This window comes from Oncorhynchus masou, chromosome 12 (genome assembly GCF_036934945.1).
Source record: "Oncorhynchus masou masou isolate Uvic2021 chromosome 12, UVic_Omas_1.1, whole genome shotgun sequence".
Lineage (NCBI taxonomy): Eukaryota > Metazoa > Chordata > Actinopteri > Salmoniformes > Salmonidae > Oncorhynchus > Oncorhynchus masou.
Window position 1 is genome coordinate 35,031,788 of NC_088223.1, and position 23,704 is coordinate 35,055,491.

Consider the following 23,704-nt stretch of genomic DNA (forward strand, 5'->3'; position numbering starts at 1 on the left):
TAGTAGCTGCAGCGCTTTTAGTAGTAGCCTTAATTACAGCACTTCCCGTAGCGCGACCAAAAGAAAGATCTGCACACATGCAATAGGCATTTCTCACTCAATACCGAAAGTGGATTTAATATTTTCTGAATATTCTCTGTTTTTTGGAGTTCCACCTGCAACTCACACATGTGTTCATATGAGACATGTTTCCATCGAATCGAGAACAAAGAAAGTATCGCCAAGGACAAGGTTAATAAAACAATATCCTGATTACGGTAAACAGCAGCCTATTCAAGATCTCAGTAGCTCTGCCACTGAGGTTCGTATTTTCATGGCTACCTAGCTGTAATGTTAGAGGCTACTGGCTTTGATTCAATTAGTCTCCTGGGAGAAGAGACACTGTAGTACTGTTGGCCACTATTGCCATTGTATTCAATGAAATAGGCTACCAGAGAGAGAATCAGTCAGACAATGTGGCTCCCTGACATGAGTTGTGGATATTTGAGTTAAATTATGTATACTAGGCCTAATTCCCATTAAATTGTATTTCCCCACGATACCCTTGCTTGTGGAGATAATGCTAGAAACGGAATGCTTTAATTTAATTTTTATCATCCTTTATTTAACCAGGTAAGCTAGTTGAGAACAAGTTCTCATTTACAACTGCGACTTGGCCAAGATAAAGCAACGCAGCTGACAGAAACCACAAAACAGAGTTACACATGGAATAAACAAGCGTACAGTCAATAACACAATAGAAAAATAAAAGAAAGTCTATATACAGTGTGTGCAAATGGCATGAGGTGGTAAGGCAATAAATAAGCCATAGTAGTAAAGTAATTACAATTTAGCAAATTAACACTGGAGTGATAGATGATGGTGTGTAAGTAGTGATACTGGTGTGCAAAATAGCAGCAATGTAAATCAAAAATGGGGATGAGGTAGGTAGATTGGGTGGGCTATTTACAGATGGACTATGGAGCGATCGGTTAGCTGATGTTTAAAGTTAGTGAGGGAAATATAAGTCTCCAGCTTCAGCGATTTTTGCAATTCGTTCCAGTCACTGGCAGCAGAGAACTGGAAGGAAAGTCGGCCAAAGAAGGTATTGGCTTTGGGGATGACCATACCTGCTGGAGTGCGTGCTACAGGTGGGTGTTGTTATCGTGACCAGTGAGCTGAGATAAGGCGGAGCTTTACCTAGCATAGATTTATACATGACCTGGAGCCAGATGAATCAGCTGTGATAGCCTACTCTTCTCATTTATTTTTATTTTATTTTTTATTTCACCTTTATTTATTCAGGATGAAGGTATAGTAGGCCTAAGTAGCCTATTGTAAACTGTAACACATCTGACAATTAGTGTAACATACCATTTTATCGTTGGGGACATCAAACTTTGTGCTATAGAGTATAGACTGTTGGGTTTAACAACATTTCCAAAATTACATACATGATCATAGGCTTCTGTTTTGAAATGTGTATGCCAGTAATGTTAATTTTTAGAACCATAGCACCACTGTAGCTATATAGTACATCCACCTTGATTCCCTTTGGTCAGAGTGATGACTGTCAATCCATGCTGGAAGTTTCTAACTTTCACAGGCTAACCAACCATTTCTAACTTTCACAGACTAACCAACCATTTCTAACTTTCACAGACTGACCACATTTTTTGACAGAAGTTTTTAGAGTAAGATTGTTGGTCATGAAGATGTCCCTTTCCTAAAATATTGTAGCAAATACAGGGGTGGGAAAGCAAACTCAGGTCATTGGCGTGAAAAGCAAGCACCCTTCGTATTGCGCCAATTTGGTGAGAATTGTAGTATGGGTCACTGGTTCATATTAGTGAGTATCACTACCCTGCTTTGACCAATTTGATCACCATTATGCAGTCTACATTTTTTTAGAGAGACAATATATTTGCGGGAGTCCTTCCTAATTACAACAATAACCCTAACCAGCCGTAACATACGTATTCGATTTCTATTGTCTGCCATTTTGCTGTCTTTTAGCCTCTGATCACTTTTCTCTCCTAATGAAGATTTGTGTTGGTCTACTCGTTTTCCTTAACAGCTACCCTCTTTGGATGTATTATTGTTGCCGGCTGTACAGCCATAGTTTGTGTGTCCAGGATTTCTATTTTAGGATTAGGATTGTGTCATGCAACGTGGGCTGCTAGGCCTACATTTTAAATATGACGCAATCAGCATTTTACTTTGGATAAGAATTATCAATCAGTTAACCGGAAGTTCGAAGAGATGATGAACTTGTTCTCAACTGGCCTACCTGGTTAAATAAAGGTGAAATAAAAATTTACAAATAAATAAATGAGAAGAGTAGGCTATCTCGGTTGATTTATGCAGGGGATTTAAAATACTTTTTTTTTTTTATTCTGTAGGTGGTGCTTTTTAGTCACTATTTGAATTATGTTTTAGTCCAATGCATGGTGGTTGAACGAATTGACACCTTGAACGTGAAAGTGAGAATGGCTCAGTGAGTGGGTTCGGCCTAGAACATCACGGAGCTGATGAACCTTCCCTTTTTCAGAACCATGGAGAGTGCAGTGTGCATTGTGGCGCAGTCCCTTCTTCTACTCCTACTCAGAGCCATAGATACAGTATTTTTTAGTACACCATTTTATAAACTCACAAATAATGCCCAAAATTCAATTTAATTGATGTCACTGTTGAGTTTTGTTTTAAGCAGTTTGGTTAACATGTTCATCCCATTGCCCATTGTGACATAGCCAACCATGACATATGTAAGAATTTGACGTATTAATGGTTCCCTATAAACTCTGTAATTCTAAGAAATAAGGGTCAGACGATTTTGCGGTATGTAGGGCTATAATGAGTAGGCCTATGTTCAGTAGTTTTTTGACAGCGACCCCGCTGAGATTGCTCCGCGAGAAGTCGCTTCTGTGTGCAGCTGGCCTGGTGCTTACGATCAGTTTGGCAGTCTACTTTTATAGCAAATGTGGAGTCGGTGAGGATGCACCGGCCACTGTGGAGAGCGTGGACCGTGTAGTCACGGTTGAGGAGGGTTAGTTTACTTAATTGACAATGTCTAAATAGGAATAGAGAAATATTTAGTCCGGACTGAAACTATATTTAGGTTTCCTCGCAAATGGCACCCTATACCTTATTCCTTATTTTGACCAGGATCCATAGTTCTATGGTCAACAAGCTCTTGTTCAAAGTAGTGCACTAAATAGGGAAGAGGGTGTCATTTTGGATGCAGATTGATGATGACTAGCAAAGGCCAGAGGATATTTTATATGTTTACAGTGTAGCCTTAAATGCGATAATATTCCACTATTAACAACAACAAACAAATATGCTCCTTTGAAACCAAACCTTTGCTTTAGGTTTAATTGAACATGTTAGTATATTATGCAGACACATAAACACATTTGATGTCATACAATATAAAACACAAGTAAAACATATGATCAGCCTTAACTACATGGACAAATGTCTGGTGTCTTGTAGCTGGTATTTCCTAAACTTAGAGAAAATATCCTTTCTTGTTTATTCATAAAGATAATCAGCCCACTCTGGACCAGGAGGACCCAGTCCTGGTCCAGGTAAGAATGCTGTAGGCCTATCAATAGCCTGGGTGACAGTCTTTCTGCTCTCTTGCGTCACAAACCCATCAGGAGTGGGCAGAGAGCTGAAACAGACTGGCACCCAGGCTATAACAACACTGCTTCATTAGCAGGATTGGTTCAATAACAATCGGTCATTCAAACTGTCATTTTACTGTCTAGTAAATTGATCCAGATTTTTTTCCTTAGTATGTGGATGAGGAGGTTGGGAACAGGCCCTGTCTGGCTTTAACCCCTTGACTGGACCTGTGTCTGTTCCCAGGTCTGTAAATCCATCGATACTGATACTCTCTGGTCTTCTCTCTGGTCTTAAAACGTATTCATATGCAGGTCACTCAGATGTTGCCTTAGCCTTTGAACACAGACATGTAGTTCAACTGCCAATTGTCTTAGAATCTATGATGCAGTGGCCCCCTCTTGCGATCCTCCCTATACCAGTCTGTCAGTCCTATAGGCTACCTGTCTATCATTCAAACTGACTCCTAATTTAATCCTGTCTTGGCTTTAATCCCTTGGTCTGGACCTCTGTAAATCCATCCATTCTGATACTCTTTGGTCTTTAGACTGGTTTATGTAACTTAAACATAAACATGATGTTTTCTGTAGAACAATATGGAAATACATTTCTGTAAAACTATTCCCTATTTTTTTAATAGTCTGTAACACTGCAGGAAACATATTATCTGACCCATGCTGGTGAGAGAGCTGGCAATGTTAAACACACAGGTAGCTGTGCAGATTATTGGTCACAGCTACATTTTATAAACTGTTTTTACCTTTATTTAACTAGGCAAGGCAGTTAAGAACAAACTCCTATTTTCAATGACAGCCTAGGAACAGTGGGTTAACTGTCTGTTCAGGAGCAGAATGACAGATTTGTACCTTGTCTGCTTGGGGATTTGAACTTTCAACCTTCCGTTTACCAGTCCAACGCTCTAACCACTAGGCTACTCTGCCACACAAATTATCAGGATTACATTCAGTATCCGCTATGGTAGTGGGATACTTTTATGTCCTTAAAACTGTTCCCTCATTTTCTTACAGATTTTCACAATTGAGCAGCACATTTGTATCTCTCGTGCTGGCATGATGGTATGGGATGAACTGTCCTCTCAGCTTGAAGAGGTAGACATTCACCTGCAGGTACTTCAGACATGTTCTTTAACTTCTCTAGGGTAGGGGGCAGCATTCTGAATTTTGGATGAAAAGCATGCCCAAATGAAACAGCCTGCTATTCGGGCCCAGAAGATATGACAGGTATGCATATAACTGGTAGATTTGGATAGAAAACACTGTAATGTTTCCAAAACTGTTACAATAGTGTCTGTGACAGAGTATAACAGAACTGATTTGGCAGGCGAAAACCTGAGAAAAATCCATTCAGGAAGTAGATATTTGTTGAAGGAATGTAATTCCTCTGTTTTAATTCCCAATCAAAATTAAACACTGTCAATGCATAAGGGTTTGTAAGACCCTTATTTTATAAGAATGGACAGAGCCCCGGTCTTAAAAGTCAAGTAACAGCCTTTAATTCAAGAGAGTACTGAGTTCATACACATTTTACCACAGGTTATAAACTGAAAATGACGTCAGCGTTTTCTAAATGTTCCGTCTCTTCTTGACACTGGTAGAAAGGCCCTATAGTTCTCAAGCCTTCCCTCCTTGCCTAGAGCCAAGGTCAGTCAGTGTAGATAAGCATTCTAGACAGTCTGGAGATAGTCCGTCCCTGCCATCTGGAGATAGTTCATTCATTTGTACCAAGGAACAGACCGTCATTGTTCCAAACTCTTGACTTCATTATATTCAATACTGGGAGCAAGAGAGAAAATTCATACATGTACAGTAACATAACAGCATTTGGACTAGTCAGACCTGATTGAAATGTATACATAATTAGTCATCATTGATAAAAATTCCCTTAACAATATTTCTTTGGTTTTGTAGTTTTCTATTCAATGCCATTACAGTATCCATTGACTTAGGACTCAATTTGCCGTTCCTATGCCTTCCACTAGATGTCAACAGTCTTTAGAAATTGTTTCAGGCTTGTATATTCTTATAAATTAGGCAGTAAGACCAGTCTGAATGAGTGGACCCTGACGTGTCACAGAGCTTTTTCATGCACAATCCCGAGAGAGTGCATTTCTGGTTTCCCTTTTATATTGACGACGTTATTGTCTGGTTGAAATATTATAGATCATTTAGGCTAAAAACAACCTGAGGATTGAATATAAACATCGTTTGACATGTTTCTATGAACTTTACGGATACATTTTGGATTTTTCGTCTGCCTGAGTTGACTGCGTTTGAGCCTGTGGATTACTGAAGAAAACGTGCAAACAAAACGGAGGTTTTTGGAACAAAAGGAACATTTATTGAGTAAATGAATGTCTTCTGAGTGCAACCATATGAAGATCATCAATGGTAAGGGATTAATTTTATCTCTATTTCTGAGTTTTGTAACGCTTCTGCTTGGCTGGTTACTGTTTGTAATAATTTTCAACTGGGCTAGGTTCTCAAATAATCGTAAGGTATGCTTTCGACCGTAAAGCATTTTTTAAATCTGACACCATGATTGGATTCACAAGACGTTAGTCTTTAAACCTATGTAAAATATGTTTTGTTTTCTGAATTTTTATAATGAGTATTTCTGTATTTGAATTTGGCGCTCTGCAATCTCACTGGATGTTGGCCAGATGGGACGCTAGCGTCCCACATACCCTAGAGAGGTTTTAACTCAAACCTGTGCATTTCAACTAATTTCATTGCAGCGGCTTCCTCTTGCAATCTTCCCTAAGCCAATCTTTTACTCCTAAACAGTACCAGTCTATCATTTAAACTGACTCTTAAATGTACCCTGTCTTGTTCATTATCATGTGAATGAGTTGGTTCGGCAGCAGCCCTGTCTGGCTTTAATCTCTTGGTCTGGACCTTCAAAGTCCATCAATTCTGATACTCTCTGGTCTTTAGGGGTGTTTAAACATAAACATAACATTTTCTAAAATAATCTTATGGAAATGCATTTCTGTAAACATATTCTCTTTTTCTTAGCCTGTCAATCTGCAGCCAATTTATAACCTTACCCACTCTGGGAGGATGCTGGTGAGAGAGCTGGCAGTGTTAAACACACAGGTAACCATTCAGATGATTAACTAATACTAATCTGATCTAATAGGGATGATTACCTTCAGTATCCACTAGTAGAATATTTTGATGTCTTTAAAGCTGTTCCCTCATTTTCTCAGATTTTCACAATGGAGCAGCCCATTATTATCTGTTTCACTCCTGCTAGGAGGATGGTATGGGAAGAACTGTCCTCTCAAATTGAACAGGAAGTCATTCATATGCAGGCACCTCAGATGTTTCCTTACCCTTTGAACACATGCATGTGTAGTTCAACTGCCGATTGTCTTAGAATCTATCCTATCATTCAGTGGCCTCCTCATGCAATCTGTCCTATACCAGTATGTCAGTCCTATACTGTAGGCTACCTGTTTATCATTCAAACTGACTCTTAATTTGATTGTGTCTTGTTCCTTAGTATGTGGATGAGGAGGTTGGTCCTGTCTGGCTTTAATCCCTTGGTCTGGACCCTTTTATGTTCCTATCTCCATGAGTCTATCCATTCTGATACTCTTTAGTCTTTAGAGGATATTAAACATTAACATCAAGTCACTAGTTTTCTATTAAACAACATAATGAAAATGTCTGTAAACATATTCCCTTGCCTTCATAGCCTGCCTTCTCCAAGGCCAAACCAGTCTACTACCTCACCCTTGCTTGGAGAATGCTAGTAACAGAGCTTGCAGTGTTAAACACACAGGTAACCAAACACATTATTAACCAAAGCTCATCTGTTATAGGGAGAATTTACTTAGTTTGATGGCTGTACCCTTTTACCTTTTTTTCCACAGACTTCCAATTTGGTTATGGAGGAGCCTACCCTTCACCTTACAGAAGCTGGGAGGCTAGTGCTTGACGAACTGTCAGCACCTTCAGATTGCCATTCACAGGTAGCTGTTAGCAGTTGATGTTACTCTTTAATAACACTGACCCCAAATCAAATAAAGGGGTGGAAAACAGGTTTATTCTCATTCAAAGAGGATGAATCATGTGGGGAGGTAGATGGTAGATGTTCATGCTCCCCTGTCCTCAGTGATTCTCCCCAGTGATTATCTTCAGTTATTCTCTCCACAGAACAAAGAAACAGGATGTCATTTATAACCTCCCACCCTAGCCTGAGGCTGACCAATTAGAAGTCCTTGCAGTACAACTGGACCAATGGCCAAATAACAAGTATCCTGCTCCAGACTCAGACCAATGAAAACATAGCACACATAGCTATGAGTTCAGGACTGACATTCCAACAAATATTCTAAACAGATGTTGACCTGAAAAACAACTATTTCCATTGATCGTTAATTCTAATCCTCTCGTCCTCTGCATTGTGTATTTATCTTCAACATATTCTTACATAGCCAATCACATTATTAGACAGTCATAGATGATTAGTAATAGTACACATTAACATGTCCTCTATCGCCACAATTGTGTATCTTATTAATCACAGAGCAATCTCTAAAATTAGGTGATGTCTTTGTTTTGCAGCCAAATAGTGAAGACTCCTTTTCCTTATGAGAAGTTGCAGCTGGTTGGGAACTGGGGTTCGTTTCATTTTCATTACTGGAAGATCCATTATGGATGAGTGCTGGTACTTCAGACATATTCTTAACATTTCTAAACACATCTGTGTATTTGAACTCCCAATTGTCTCTGGGTTTTCTTTTGTATGTCTGGCCCTAATTGAAACCTAGGGGAAACTTGTCGTACGAACATCATGTGGGCTCTATATCACTGCCAGGGATTACACTGAAATCGGCTGCCAAATTATATGAACATCTACAGCTAACATATAGAGAGAGGTCTGGAGTCTGAAGGCATTTTTTTCTTTATAGCAAAATGAAGAGGACATGCATCACCTGTGCATTTTAAGGGGAGTGGAGAAGCAGCTGTGGTGGAGCAGAGTCATTCAGGAAAAATCCTGGACCCATGGGTGAGAGATTCTCAACTGATCTTTCCTCTGAAATGCACCTGATTTGTGTCAAATGATGCACAAACTATAGGTCTACTTATATTTCCTGCTTGAAATGTAATGTTTCCCTGTGTCTATTTTAAAGGGTCTCGTCCAGGTGGTCTTCAACAACAAGGAGGTGACTGGTATTAAGGTGCAGTCAAGCACGTTTTCACTGAAAAAGTGGCAAAGGTCCATTTACCTATTTGCATAAATACACGTTGACAGAAAATGAAATGATACATTCTAATCTCTTGCCTCATTTTTATTTCCTTGGTAGAAGGATCCATGGCCTTGTCAAGAGGAGGTCAGAGTTCACCTATTATGAGGACGCCCAGGTTTATTTCAGAGTTTGGTTGGGGGGTTCTCAATATGGTCGTTTTCAGTGTTGGGCTGGCAGTGTCACATGTTGTGTGTTAAACAGCAGGTGGATATCTCCACCACGGTGGAGCGGTTCCAGGAGAGGACTGATGAGATGACGGCATATCAACTCTCCACCTCTGACATCATCACCACCCCTCATGAGCCTTCCTTCCCCAATGATTCTCCGTCACCCCCTCCTCCTTCCCTTTTCCCGTCTTATTCCCCCTCCCAGTCCCCCTCCACCTTACCACTCCACCCAGGACCAAGCCCCTGACAGCACTCCTCAGGTAAAACTCGTTCTACAGTCAATAACCCTTTTTTTTTTCATTTGTACTTGTGTGTACAGGTGTGTCTAAGTGTCATTATTTTGGTATCGACAGGTTTGTATTGTCTGTCAAGGGTCAAGTTGTTAGGTCAAGATGAAAGTATTGTCATGATGTCGCTGAATGTTTTGTCTGCTTCAGTTGATGTTGCAAGTGAAATGCCGTTTAGTAGAGTTGAAGTTGATGTCTGTTTGAGGGGGAGTTTGTGGAGGAGCAAAATAATGTTGCGGTGAGTTCGCTTTCATGTGTTAATTTATAGTAAAAACATTTGTTTTGAAATAATCAGCATAATATCGTGGTTATACAGATGTAGTATCTTAATTTGAGCCAGTTTGCTACAGCAGGAAAAAAATCCTGCAGCAACAGAATACATTTTTCTTTAGGGCAAATCAAGTCTAACATTTCAAAGTGGAAATTACAAACTTGAAAAGCCTTTTTAAAACTCAGATATACTACAAGTTGGCATTTCCTTCCGTGCAGAGAAATTCGCAGCAACGAAAGAGTGATCAAATTAGGTCATACATTGGTATGGTCTTTCTGAATCCTGCAGTTAATCCACAGCTACTTTCAAGCCAGATTTAGGACCTCACATTGAAACTTATTGAGACCCCAACTGAAGTATAAAACAATCTTAAATGATTTACTTAGGTCTAGATACAAACATCATAAAACCTCTAACACGATAACTCAATTTATACTTTTGGCTCAAATTGCCCCACTCTCCCCTATGTAGATTTTGGATACATATGGAGTTCATTGGTCATCTGCGTTTTGATACAAACCTCTGATCAGATTCAAACAACAAGGATTAAATGATCATTATACCTAATGGATGTTGGAAGAATAATTCTGTCCTAACTGGTACAAGATGAGTTGTAGTCCCACCTCACAAGAAGCAGATTATTTTAAGGCTTTTATTGTAGCTTTCAATAATATTAATACAGTTGCCTATGTGATAGTACTGATTGTATATTCATCAGAAATGAAAGAAGCATCTTGAATTATGGTAAATTACAAGTGCCAGTAAGTAATCCAACTCCAGGTGCAATATTCACTATAGCCCACTAGAGGACAGCATGGCTTCATGAACCGGTCATTTTTCACAGTTTTGGCTAAGAATAGGATAACCTGTTGCATTAATGGCATGTACTGAAACTGGAATGACACGTTAATCAATGTTTGCATATCTAGTCTCACAATGCAGGCAGGTGATGCATGCTTGCCTCATTTCCTGAGGCCATTTTCCGGGGAAAGCCTGAGGGTGCTGTCTTTTTGACAGTTCCTGTTTCCTTCCTTGCCAAACATTTTGTAGTCTGAAGTTTAACAAAACAGAACTCACAATAAGCCTTCAAGCCTGATAGATACACACTATATTTTGGCCCGTAAGTCCTGTAATTGCAGATATTCCCTTTCGAAATCTAAGACAGTTCTAGAAAACAGATAACTTGCAAAGGGGTAGGGAACACCCGTTAGAGTTCACTTGCTGTGCAGTTCTGTATCTCCTGTGGAAAGTGTTATGGTTCATGGTTAATTGTTGCCTCATTCTTCTCCCATTGCATAACATCCACTAAGTGCTACTGCTGAAATACTACACACTTGTGTACGCAACATGTTATAAACAAACGTTTAAACTGCTAGCCCCCCAACCCCATCCTGTAATCTTAACACACTCGTAAAATAGCTAATAAAAGAGCTAATGTCTTAAAACAGGAGGACTAATCAATTGAAATTAGACCACAGATGCATTCTTATCGTGCTGGAAGCAGGGAATCCTGACAAAGAAGTCAACAAAAACTATTTGGACGATTTCACAGGTGATTTTAGCAAAAAAAAAATCATTTTTTTCTTTCATATGTCATGTTTGAATGGACTTTACTTTCCAACAGCATTCGACTGAAATGCATTTAGGCAGAGGTAGAGGTAACATCCTGATGGTGAAATATGACTACGCATATCAATCCCATTCATATTGTGATAATGATGAATACACAATATATCGCCCAGCCCTAATGCAGATGGCTTAAGTTGTAAAGCAAGGGCGATGATTCCATGCCCTCATAAAGATCCCAACATAAATCCATATCTACATCATCAACTCACACTGAGTCAATGTCCCCATTAAGCTACCAAAATGATATTTTCACGGGCAAAAGGAATTCAGAATTCTTTAATAGGCCTGCCACAGTTTCTCCTTTTTCCAGTGTTGTTCGTAATTCCCACTCAAAGCTTGCCTTCCTCAACCAGTTTGTTCAGGCCATTGCAGATCTTGGTGAGATTAGGCCAGAGTGGGCCGCCGGGGGTGTAGAGGTTGGTCAGTAGGTCTGGGTCAGAGTAGTGGTTGAAGACATGCCGAATGCGTCCAAAGGATTTGGGTGTCAGGTGTTTCTCCACGAGCTTCAGCAAGATGTCCCTGCAATCTGTCAGAAGCTCCATCATGACAGCCTTATCAAATGTGAACTCCACCTGGGCCAGAGGGATGGCAAATAAAGTATTAGTGACAGCACAGTAGTAATTACAGTTCTTAGAACAGCTGTAATCACCATTTAAGGTGCTAGTTTATGGTATTGGCTTCAGGATATAGACTTTTGTAAGTCCCCTTAGGATTTTGTCCAGATAGTTTGGCATTTTAGTAGGTATAATCAATGACTGTAGGGAGATGTCAGTTCTATCACGCATGCTTTAGGTTGGGTTAAACTAAGTCTTTGAAGAGTTCTGATGAATGTTACCTCCTGGAAGCTGATTGTCGTCATGACCCCCTGGTGCAGCTTCTTCTTGAAGTCCTGAGTCAGGCTGAGCTCCTCTTTACTGAAGCGGTTGTGCCGAAAGAGAACCCCCACCTTTACCACCACCTTTACCAGGTCCTTGACCACCTTCTGGGCCTCTGTGCGGTTTCCAGAGTGTTCCTTGGAGATGCGGTAGAGCTCATCCAGGATTTCGCTGCTGGTGTCATCAATTAACATCTGCACCATGGATTTGCTAGCCATGTGGCTGAGGATTTTCTTCTGGGCCTTCATGGCCATGTCCTTAGAGCTGAAGGACTCCATTTTGACTCTGGGAAGGAATTAGAGTTGATGAGACATAATAAATGGGTTAAGTGAAATATCTCATTGTCTGGTCCCAGTCCTGTTAGTTCACTGATGTACGCTGGTTTTCTCTGTCAAATTACCTTTATACTTTTACTGTAGTGGGCTAAATCTGGTCACACAGAGTGATTCTTGGTAGTCTTAAAGAAATCTACTTTAAAACAAAAGTATACACTTCACACACATGGTTATGGTCGTAAAAAAGACAACTGTACCATGTCAGATATACAGTTGAAATGTATTACATTTTGAGTTAATGGCCCAATATTACACCCTATATATCCTGAACAAAAATTTAAACTCAACATGTAAAGGCACAAAAAGCATATTTCACTCAAAAATGTGTTTACATCCCTGCTAGTGAGCATTTCTCATTTGACAAGATAGTCTATCCACCTGACAGGTATGGCATAGCAAGAAGCTGATTAAACAGCATGATCATTACACATGTGCACTTTGTGCTGGGGACAATAAAATTACACTCTAAAATATGCAGTTTTGTCACACAACACAATGCCACAGATGTCTCAAGTTTTGAGGGACTGTGCAATTGGCATGCTGACTGCAGCAATGTACACCAGAGCTGTAGCCAGAGAATTGAATGTTAATTTCTCTTCCTTAAGCTGCCTCCAATGTCGTTTTAGAGAATTTGGCAGTACATCCAACCGGCCTCACAACCGCAAACCACATGTAACCACGCCAGCCCAGGACCTCCACATCCGGCTCCTTCACATGCGGGAACAGCCACTACGACAGCTGAGGAAACTGTGGAGCATTTCTGTCTGTAATAAAGATATTTTGTGGGGAAATTGGCTGGCCCTGGCTCCTCAGTGGGTGGGCCTGGCTCCCAAGTGGGTGGGCCTATACCCTCCCAGGCCCACCCATGGTTACGCCCCTGCCCAGTCATGTGAAATACATAGATTAGGGCCTTTTTCAATTGACTGATTTCCTTATATGAACTGTAACTCAGCAAAACCTTTGAAATTGTTGCATGTTGCGTTTTATTATTTTGTTCAGTATAGTATAAAAAAGGAGCAGTTTGAGGTAATTGTAGGAGTGTGTATGACCTGTTATTGCAGGGGTTAACATTGCTTCACTCAAGGTCCAGTGGCACAAATGGATAAAAGTGCAAACAATCATCTAATTTCTCCTGGAAACGGGTGTTTCCTCAATAAGTAAATGTGGTGTAATCTGTTGGATCTTCTATTCCTCAAGGGATGTTTTCAATGGAACACTCCATGACTCTGCATGGTTGCTCGGATACCAACAGGAAGTGTGATAAGCATGTCACATCACCCAGCCTTTGAAGCTAAATGGTTCTGATACCCTGAAGGGTAAAAACCTTTGTACAGTAGAGGACGTCTAAGATACATTGCAGCTGCCAATTTACCTTCGATGTACTGACTCTGTCATAGGTGTGTTTGACATAGTCTATGGCACTTTCTTTACGTACTGCCCCCATTTTAGGCAACGAAAAGTATTGGGACAAATTCAGTTATATGTGTATTAAAGTAGTCAAAAGTTTAGTATTTGGTCCCATATTCCTAGCACGCAATGATTACGTCAAGTTTATGAATCTACAAACTTGTTGGATGCATTTGCTGTTTGTTTTGGGTGTGTTTCAGATTATGTTGTACCCAATAGAAATGAATGGTAAATCATGTATTGTGTCATTTTGGAGTCACTTATATAATATGTTTTTTTAAACACTTCTACATTAATGTGAACGCTACCATGATTACGGGTAATCCTGAATGAATCGTGAATAATGATGAAGGAGAAAGTTACTGAAGAACAAATGTCATTCCTCCCCAAAATGCTATCCTCCCCTGTTAATATAGTGGTGAGAGGTTAGCATGTCTTGGGGTTATGATACAGTATTTGCTCATCTGTAACTTTCTCAATCATTATTCACGATTAATTCAGGACTATCATTTATCATGGGAGCATCCATATTAATGTAGAAGTGTTAAAAACATATTATATTCTTACTTCCAATCAAATTTATTCAAAAATGACACAATACAATATTTACCATTACTTTTTCTATTGGGCGCAAAATAATCTGAAACACAACCAAAACAAACAGCAAAAAATTGATTTAATCATCTTCGTTTGTTGAAAGAGAGTCGGACCGAAATGCAGCGTGGTGGTTACTCATGTCTTTAATGTAGAAGATAGCGATACATGAAATAACTTAAATAAATACAAAACAACAAACGGAACGTGAAAACTAATTACAACCTATCTGGTGAACACTACACAGAGACAGGAACAATCACCCACGAATACAAAGTGAAACCCAGGCTACCTAAATACGGTTCCCAATCAGAGACAACGAGAATCACCTGACTCTGATTGAGAACCGCCTCAGGCAGCCAAGCCTATGCAACACCCCTACTCAGCCGCAATCCCAATAACTACAAAACCCCAATACGAAATACAACAACATAAACCCATGTCACACCCTGGCCTGACCAACTAATTAACGAAAACACAAAATACTAAGACCAAGGCGTGACAGAACCCCCCCCCCCTCCCTAAGGTGCGGACTCCCAGACGCACCTCAAAACCATAGGGAGGGTCCGGGTGGGCGTCTGTCCATGGTGGCGGTTCCGGCTCGGGACGTGGACCCCACTCCATAAATGTCATAGTTCCTCCCCTTCGCGTCCTGGGATAATCCACCTTCGCCGCCGACCATGGCCTAATAGTCCTCACCCAGAACCCCACTGAACTGAGGAGCAGCTCGTGACTGAGGGGCAGCTCGGGACTGAGGCAGCTCGGGACTGAGGGAAAGCTCGGGACTAAGGGGCAGCTCGGGGACTGAGGGGCAGCCCGGAACTGAGGGGACTAAGAGAAAGCCCAGCACAGCTCGGGACTGAGGGGAAGCTCGGGACTGAGGGGCAGCTCGGGACTGAAGGGGCAGCCCGGAACTGGAAGAGGGGCAGCCCAGTACTGAGAGAAAGCCCAGCTCCACTGACAGAGCCTGGCAGCTCCATGCCCAGTACTGAGATGAAGCTCAGGCAGGCTCCATAGTAGGCATGCCTGGCAGTGCAGATCCCATGCAGACTGGCTGGAGGATCTGGAAGATTCTGGTTGACTGGCAGATCTGGAAGAGACTGGTTGACTGGCGGATCTGGAAGAATCTGGTTGACTAGCAGATCTGGAAGAGTCTGGTTGACTAGCGGATCTGGAAGAGTCTGGCTGACTGGAAGAGTCTGGCTAACTGGCAAATCTGGAAGAGTCTGGCTGACTGGCAGATCTGGAAGAGTCAAGACATTTTTGGGGCTGACTCTCGTCTCTGGCTTCCATCCGGCGTCTCCTCCTTGGCCTCACGATAAACTGCTTCCTCATACCTGAGCACCCCCAAGACGCCTCTCGGGCTTCCTCAGCTTCCTCACCGGCGCCCAGCTCTCACCGCCTCCAGTTCTTCTTTGGGGCGGCGATATTCTCCAGGCTGATTCCAGGGTCCTTCTCCGAACAATTTCTCCTCCCAATTCCAGAAGTCCTGTGATCGCTGTTGCTGCCTTTGTTGCTTCTCCTGTGGCTCCTGCCCATTGATGCGCTGCTCGGTCCGTGTGTGGTGGGTTATTCTGTAACGGCGTTCTTCGTTTGTTGAAAGAGAGTCGGACCGAAATGCAGCGTGGTGGTTACTCATGTCTTTAATGTAGAAGATAGCGATACATGAAATAACTTAAATAAATACAAAACAACAAACGGAACGTGAAAACTAATTACAGCCTATCTGGTGAACACTACACAGAGACAGGAACAATCACCCACGAATACAAAGTGAAACCCAGGCTATCTAAATACGGTTCCCAATCAGAGACAACGAGAATCACCTGACTCTGATTGAGAACCGCCTCAGGCAGCCAAGCCTATGCAACACCCCTACTCAGCCGCAATCCCAATAACTACAAAACCCCAATACGAAATACAACAACATAAACCCATGTCACACCCTGGCCTGACCAACTAATTAACGAAAACACAAAATACTAAGACCAAGGCGTGACAATGCTAGGAATATGGGACCAAATACTAAACTTCAGACTACTTTAATACACATATAAGTACATTTGTCCCAATTCTTTTGGTCACTTATAATGGGAGGGACTATGGACAGAAAGCACTGTGATTTCTAAACGGTTCACCCGATATGGATGAAAATACCCCCAAACAATTAAAGCTGACAGTCTGCACTTTAACATCATAGTCATTGTATCATTTCAAATCCAAAGTGCTGGAGTACAGCATCAAAACAACAACAACAAATATGTCACTGTCCCAATAATTACAGAGAGTTCAAACTTGGAACAGTTAAAATGTTGAACTGCATTTCCACACCTTCCTCATGTGTGATTCCTTGAAACAGCCTACATGAAAGCTGACTTACTTCACAAGTCTGGCTGCTTTGTTTCAAAATGTGTTGCACCTTTTTACGGAAGTGTCTGACTTCCTGTGTGAAACAGTCATAAGATGGAGACATTGAAATGAAATAGAAGAAGTGCCTGTGTTTGTATGCTGTAACTGTCTTCCTTCAAACAGTGAAGGTCTAATTTCCTGGTGGGTCAATGTAAGCTAAAACTAACAGAGCTAATAGTTAGCTGTCTGAGAAACTCATAACACGTAGGCTGCCAATTTCAATTTGCAACATGACCTTCTGTGTTGGTGTCCTCCTGGAGAAACTTGTTTCCAAGTGTTTCAAGTAGAAATCAAATCTTACACAAAATATATAGGGCAATTAAATGTGAAGTAACGCCAAAAACAACAAGCAGTTAATTATTCATGGCCTGTGCTCGACTTGGAAATGGGAGATGTTTGGTTGCCTTGATTGTCTGATGCCTAATGACTTTCAACAACAAGTGACTGGTTTAGGCATCTAATGATTTTCAACAGCAAGTGACTGGTTTAGGCATCTAATGATTTTCAACAACAAGTGACTGGTTTAGCCATAGGGTTAGCCAGAAGCACATGGGTAGACCATACTTCAGGTCTCAAGAAGGCAGTAGCATGCTAACTTGTTCATTCGCTACACATACTGTATCTATTGCCTTGAATGGTATCGTTGCTGAGATCATGCCTATGGACACCCAGTTGCATTGTCAATGTTTGGATAACCTCAAATTGAATGTGTTTAACCCAGCTTTTACGCAATGACACAGCCCCTAAGTTTAGTTGTAGGTCACAGCTTAACAAACGGACAATCTTTTTTCTTCTTCATCCTTTTGCACCAAATTTATTCAGTTCCACAAAGTTCATATTTTCAACTCATCCCCTTGAACTTGTATCTCTTGTTCATATTCAGACCTACAAAGGCTGATTAACTCTGATATCTGCCACAATCCCCCACCCCTTACACAGGATGTTTTGATACAGATGTATGATCTTAATTTGATCACCCTGTTGCATAACTTCCCTGCAATTCAGGCTATTTCAAACTTGTAGTGTATTTGAGGTTTGAAATTCCACTTTAAAATTTCAGACTTGATTTCCCCCGTACAAGTATCAACCCCTCCAAAAATGTCCATTCATTTCAATCCACATAGTAATTCACATTTCCTGTTGCTGCAAGATAATTTCCCTGCTCTAGCAAACTGGCTCAAATGAAGATCCTACATCTGTAAGAGATCCAAGGTGCTTGAGGATATTGGTGCATACTATAATGATCTGTTTCCTTTCACGATATGGGGTAACTTTAAAAGTGGAGCAATCAAATGTAATATACTAGAATAAGCATAACAATCCCAAAAGCACACGTACAAACTCACAAACGTATACACAGTTGCCCACAGAGTTCTTTTTAAGCTACTAGAAAGGTATTATCACTCTTTTCCCTACAAGGTTTTGTCTTGTCTTTAAGTGGCTCTGATAATCACAGACATGGTCATTGTCGCTAAACCGATGGGACTAAAAATATGACCTGCTCATATTTTCCATGCATTCTCCACCTCTAGCAATGTAGCCAAGCACCCACTCTTTAAAAAGAGGTTTGACATTATGGTTAATGTATTACATAAAACTGAGGCTATGGAGTTTAAATAATGCTGTTTTGGGGCATAAATGTCTGAGGTCATTTGAAGGCACATGGCTGCACTGTACACTGACTCACAGACAAACATTTGCTTATACACAAACACACAGGGATGCACAATAACACATACACTCACACACTGCGTGCTAGCAGACACCCGTAGACTTCCAGTGATTGCGCTAACGCTAGTTAGCATTGGCTCACAAAACTACCTCTAACTTCACAAACCACACATCATCTTCCACTGAAATTACAGTGCTATGACATGCTTACCTGAGTGCCTATGGACCCTTGGCTCCAGATAGACTCTGCTCCTGAGTCAGATGATAAGTCTCCTAGAGGAGGATTCACATAAAGGGGTTGGATGATCACAGTGCCCTCTCGCTATACCGACCACCCTGTCTCTGCCTACCTCAGAAGCATTTACTTAAATAACACATTCTCTCTCTCTCTCTCTCTCTCTCTCTCTCTCTCTCTCTCTCTCTCTCTCTCTCTCTCTCTCTCTCTCTCTCTCTCTCTCTCTCTCTCTCTCTCTCTCTCTCTCTCTCTCTCTCTCTCTCTCTCTCTCTCTCTCTCTCTCTCTCTCTCTCTCTCTCTCTCTCTCTCTCTCTCTCTCTCTCTCTCTCTCTCTCTCTCTCTCTCTCTCTCTCTCTCTCTCTCTCTCTCTCTCTCTCTCTCTCTCTCTCTCTCTCTCTCTCTCTCTCTCTCTCTCTCTCTCTCTCTCTCTCTCTCTCTCTCTCTCTCTCTCTCTCTCTCTCTCTCTCTCTCTCTCTCTCTCTCTCTCTCTCTCTCTCTCTCTCTCTCTCTCTCATATCAGTGCAGATGAATGAAGAGAGGTGAGGAGAGGAAGCAACGTAACACTATTTAGACACACCCCTACAGCACATTAGGCAAGTTTTTTTAACCCTGAGCTAAAGTATCAGCATGCAATTACTTCAACAAAGGCCCTAAACCACTAGATTCAAACTGTGATCCTCCAAGGTCAAGTATTTTTGTTGGCAAGCAAAAGGTGGGCAAACATTCAGAATACTCCCTCAAAAGGAAGTAAAGGCTTTTGTCAAAAGTTGGTACATTTGCAGAAAGGTTGATTATATATGCATAAAGTGTACTCCATATGCATGCAATGACACCATGTGACTTGACAACAGACAGGAAGTGCAATGCAAGCAGTTTCCATCTTGATTCTTCACTATATTTATTTCATTTAACCAGGCAAGTCAGTTAAGAACAAATACTTATTTACAATGACAGCCTACCCAGGCCAAACCTTAACCCGGACAACACTGGGCCAATTGTGCACCACCCTATGGGACTCCCAATCACAGCTGGTAGTGAAACAGCCTGGAATCAAACCAGGGTCTGTATTAACACCTCTAGCACTAAGATGCAGTGCCTTAGGTCTCCCAAGTGGTACAGCAGTCTATCAGCTAATTAGATCAAACTGAAGTAGAAATACTGTTTTGGTGACTACTGGGGCTTTTCTCAGGCTTTTTCCCAAACATTGTGTGATTGCTCAGCTCATTGGTGCATTACTTTGATGTTGTATTGAGTTAACATTTGTCACATTAAAGGTAGACTCAGGAATATGACTACATCATACAAAGTGGGGCGACTTCCTGCTTTCAGCCATCAACAACATCAGAATTCTACAGAATTCAAAATCTGCCAAAGCTTGCGCTATTGTCCCTTCCAAATCTGTGTCTTCTCTTGAGGCATGCCCATATTGAGGAGTAGTAACAGTGGCAGTGATGGCAGATTTTGAATTGTGTTGTTCATTTTTGTAAGCAGGAAGTCTCCCCACCGTGTATGAAGATGTCCTATTGTTGAGTCTACATTTAATTTCACTCTTCCTTGTGCAGTTACACATCATTATTATAGTATGCGTCTACCAGTAGATGGCAGTGGCCTTCTTGGTCTGAGTACTGACATTCACTTCTCCCTGTAATTTCCCTCCGGTATTTAGGATGATTGAATTGAGCCTACCCAATAAGCTGTGTCATCAGAAAACAACCAGCTGTTTCAGAACGTGTTAGGTATTGATGAACATATGTTGCTTACCTCAGATTCAAGTTGATTTGACTTTAGAGCACTGTGGTCCCAACAGTATGTGCTTCAGTGTCTATACTTTCAATACAAAGTCCACTAGGGGCCACTGTTGCTCTATAGAATCCTCCACTGACTTTTATGAAACTGAAAGCAGGGGTGTAGTGTACCTCACTGCTGATGCTAGATCTGTTTATTCCACCAATACTGTGACATTTGGCAAAGAGTTCAAAGCCTCAAAAACTGACCCCAAACCAGAGTTCTGGGCACTTGCTCATCTGCAAGAATACCCAGGTGGGTCATTTTTGGTGAATAACTGTTCAAGGGGATTCTAGCACAGTGTGGTACAGACATTGGTAAAGGTGTAGAGCAGAGGTTAGGGAACAGGACTTGAGCCAGGACATCAGCCTGTCCTGAGAGGGTAGCTGGCGCCAAGAGAGAGAACTATTAGGCTGCACATCTTGAGCCTCCATAGTCTGTAGTCATTCCACCCCAGTCTTGCTACAGTATAAATAAAGGCACCCTATGAATATGCGGGTGTCTGCTGAGCAGCAATGTAACCAAGGCGAAGAGGTGATTAAACAACGCTCAATTCACAGGAACTTCATGGCTCCATTTTGCACTTCTTCTCCATTGTTTGAACTCCCCCATACGCACAGGAGGTTTGACATCTAACATTTTAGTAGCTTGAAATTCATACACTGTTTTCATGTTGGATTTGCCTTTTTTTGCCAGCAAATCTGTTTGAAGTGACTATGAAATGAAGTGACTCAAATGTTACTTGGGAAATATCAATGGACATGGTTTGATGTGAATAAAACGATTATACTATACATTTTTGAATCACACACGCTAAATGACCAAAACTATGTGGACACCTACTTGTTGAACATCTCATTCCAAAATCACGGGGCATTTATATGGAGTTGGTTCCCCCTTTGCTGCTATAACAGCCTCTACTCTTTTGGGAAGGCTTTCCACAAGATGTCGGAACATTGCTGCAGGGATTTGCTTCCATTCAGCCACAAGAGCCTTAGTGAGGTCGGGCACTTGCAGGCCTGTCAAGTTCTTTCACACTGATCTCGACAAACCATTTCTATATGGACCTCGCTTTGTGCTGAAAAAGGAAGGGCCTTCCCCAAACTGATGCCACAAAGTTGGAAGCACAGAATTGTCTAGAATGTCATTGTATGCTGTAGCATTAAGATTTCCCTTCACTGGAACTAAGGGGCCTAGTCCTAACCATGAAAAACAGCCCCAGACCATTATTCCTCCTCCACCAAACTCTACAGTTGGCACTATGCATTGGGGCAGGTTGTGTTCTCCTGGCATCCGCCAAATCCAGATTCGTCTGTCAGTGTCAGATGGTGAAACGTGATTCATAATTCCAGAGAACGCGTTTCTACTGCTCCAGAGTTCAATGGCGGCGAGCTTTACACCACTCCAGCCGACGCATTGCGCATGGTGATCTTAGGCTTCTGTGCGGCTGCTTGGCCATGGAAACCCATTTAATTAAGCTCACAACGAACAGTTTTTGTACTGACGTTGCTTCTATAGGCAGTTTGGAAATCGGTAGTAAGTATTGCAACCAAGGACAGACGATTTTTGTGAGCTACACGCTTCAGCACTCGGTGGTCCTGTTCTGTGAGCTCATGTGGCCTACCACTTTGCGGCTGAGCCTTGTTGCTCCTAGATGTTTCCACTTCACAATAACATCGCTTACAGTTGACCAAGGCAGCTCTAGCAGGGCAGACATTTGATGAACTGACTTGCTGGAAAGGTGACGGTGCCACGTTGAAAGTCACTGAAAGTCTGATGCCAATGTTTGTCTAATGAGATTGCATGGCTGTGTACTCGATTTTATATACCTGTCAACAACGGGTGTGGCTGAAATAGCCAAATCCATCAATTTGAAGGGGTGTCCACATACTTCCGTATATTGCATGATTCCCAGTTTTCAACATACTTCATAAGTTACCAACATCCTTCATGTCTTTGTATGCATTTTCCATGTTCTGCACTTGAACCAGTTGGATGTGGGTACAGTATATTTCCTTATTCCCAGGTCTATGTGATGACAGATCTCAGATTGACAGATGATCTGGAGTGGATGCACTATCAGGATGGTGTAGTGTCCTCTTAGCAGCACTGTCTCTTTGGCCAGCTGTGCCAAGCAAGCCACAGAGGAGGGCATGTGAGCTAATCTGTTAGCTTTGGGCCGGTTACCTTTTTAGCCCCTTTGCACAGTCAGCTGCCTGTGTTCATCCTCTGTGTCAGAATGTACTGTAGCGTCTGTCACCACCCTCACTCTCCAGCTCAACTGCCAGGGAATCTGATAGAGGATGGAGTGTCAAGATAATGGTCAAGGTGGATTGTAGAGTTTCTGATACAGAGACACAGAAACCCTAACACTTGGAATCTCCCTCCTCTCTCTTCCTCTCTAACTCTCTTCCTCTCTAACTCTCTCTCTTCCTCTCTAACTCTCTCTCTTCCTCTCTAACTCTCTCTCTAACTCTCTCTTCCTCTCTAACTCTCTCTCTTCCTCTCTTACTCTCTCTCTCTCTCTCTCTCTCTCAAACTCCCTCTGTCTCTTTCTTCACACTCACACCATTCATTTCTCTCCCAGACACATTTCTCTCCCAGAGTGAGTGACAGCTGGTCTATGTGTGTGTGGGCGAGTAGATGTGGTCACAGCAGACTTTCCACATGCAGCACTTCTGTTTCAGGAATCAGGTCCAGCAGCTAACCTGAGAGGCTGCCAGGGCAGAGTGGATAAGGGGAAACGTGGAGATGGAGAAGGAGGAGAGCTTTTTTGCAGGGGGAACTACAGCTGATACCTTGGCATTCCTTGGAATGATGGCACAGTACTGAACCCAGCCAACAACGGGGGTTGTTGAGGATTGTGTGTATAAGAGGAGCAGGGGGAATAGAGGCCAAATGAGGGAGAAGATATGATTGTGTGTGTGCGTGAATGCATGCGTGCACGTTTGTGTGTGTGTGTTTGTGTGCACACAGATGTTTTCGAGAGGGCATATTTGTGTGCATGTGCGTTAATCTCTGTATGGCAGATGAATCCCCCTATGATCAGTAATGTATGCACTTTACGCTCCCCGAAGAATCTCAGTTATACTGACACTCCTCTCAGCTTCCCCTTCTTTATGGAAACCCTGAACAACACTTCCTGCCAGCCCCAA

At 41.8% G+C, this 23,704-nt stretch overlaps 1 protein-coding gene across 1 annotated transcript; it reads right to left on the reverse strand.

Annotated features, from left to right (window-relative positions):
- Positions 1-5,096: 5,096 nt before the first annotated feature.
- LOC135549928 (tumor necrosis factor alpha-induced protein 8-like protein 2) lies at positions 5,097-18,945 on the reverse strand. Its single transcript, XM_064980325.1, has 3 exons — positions 18,741-18,945; positions 12,074-12,398; positions 5,097-11,810 (listed from the first exon to the last, which is right to left on the reverse strand). Exons 2-3 carry the CDS (start codon positions 12,389-12,391, stop codon positions 11,568-11,570), a joined length of 561 nt encoding a protein of 186 aa, XP_064836397.1. The 5' UTR covers positions 12,392-12,398; positions 18,741-18,945; the 3' UTR covers positions 5,097-11,567.
- Between the last annotated feature and the right edge of the window lie 4,759 nt (positions 18,946-23,704).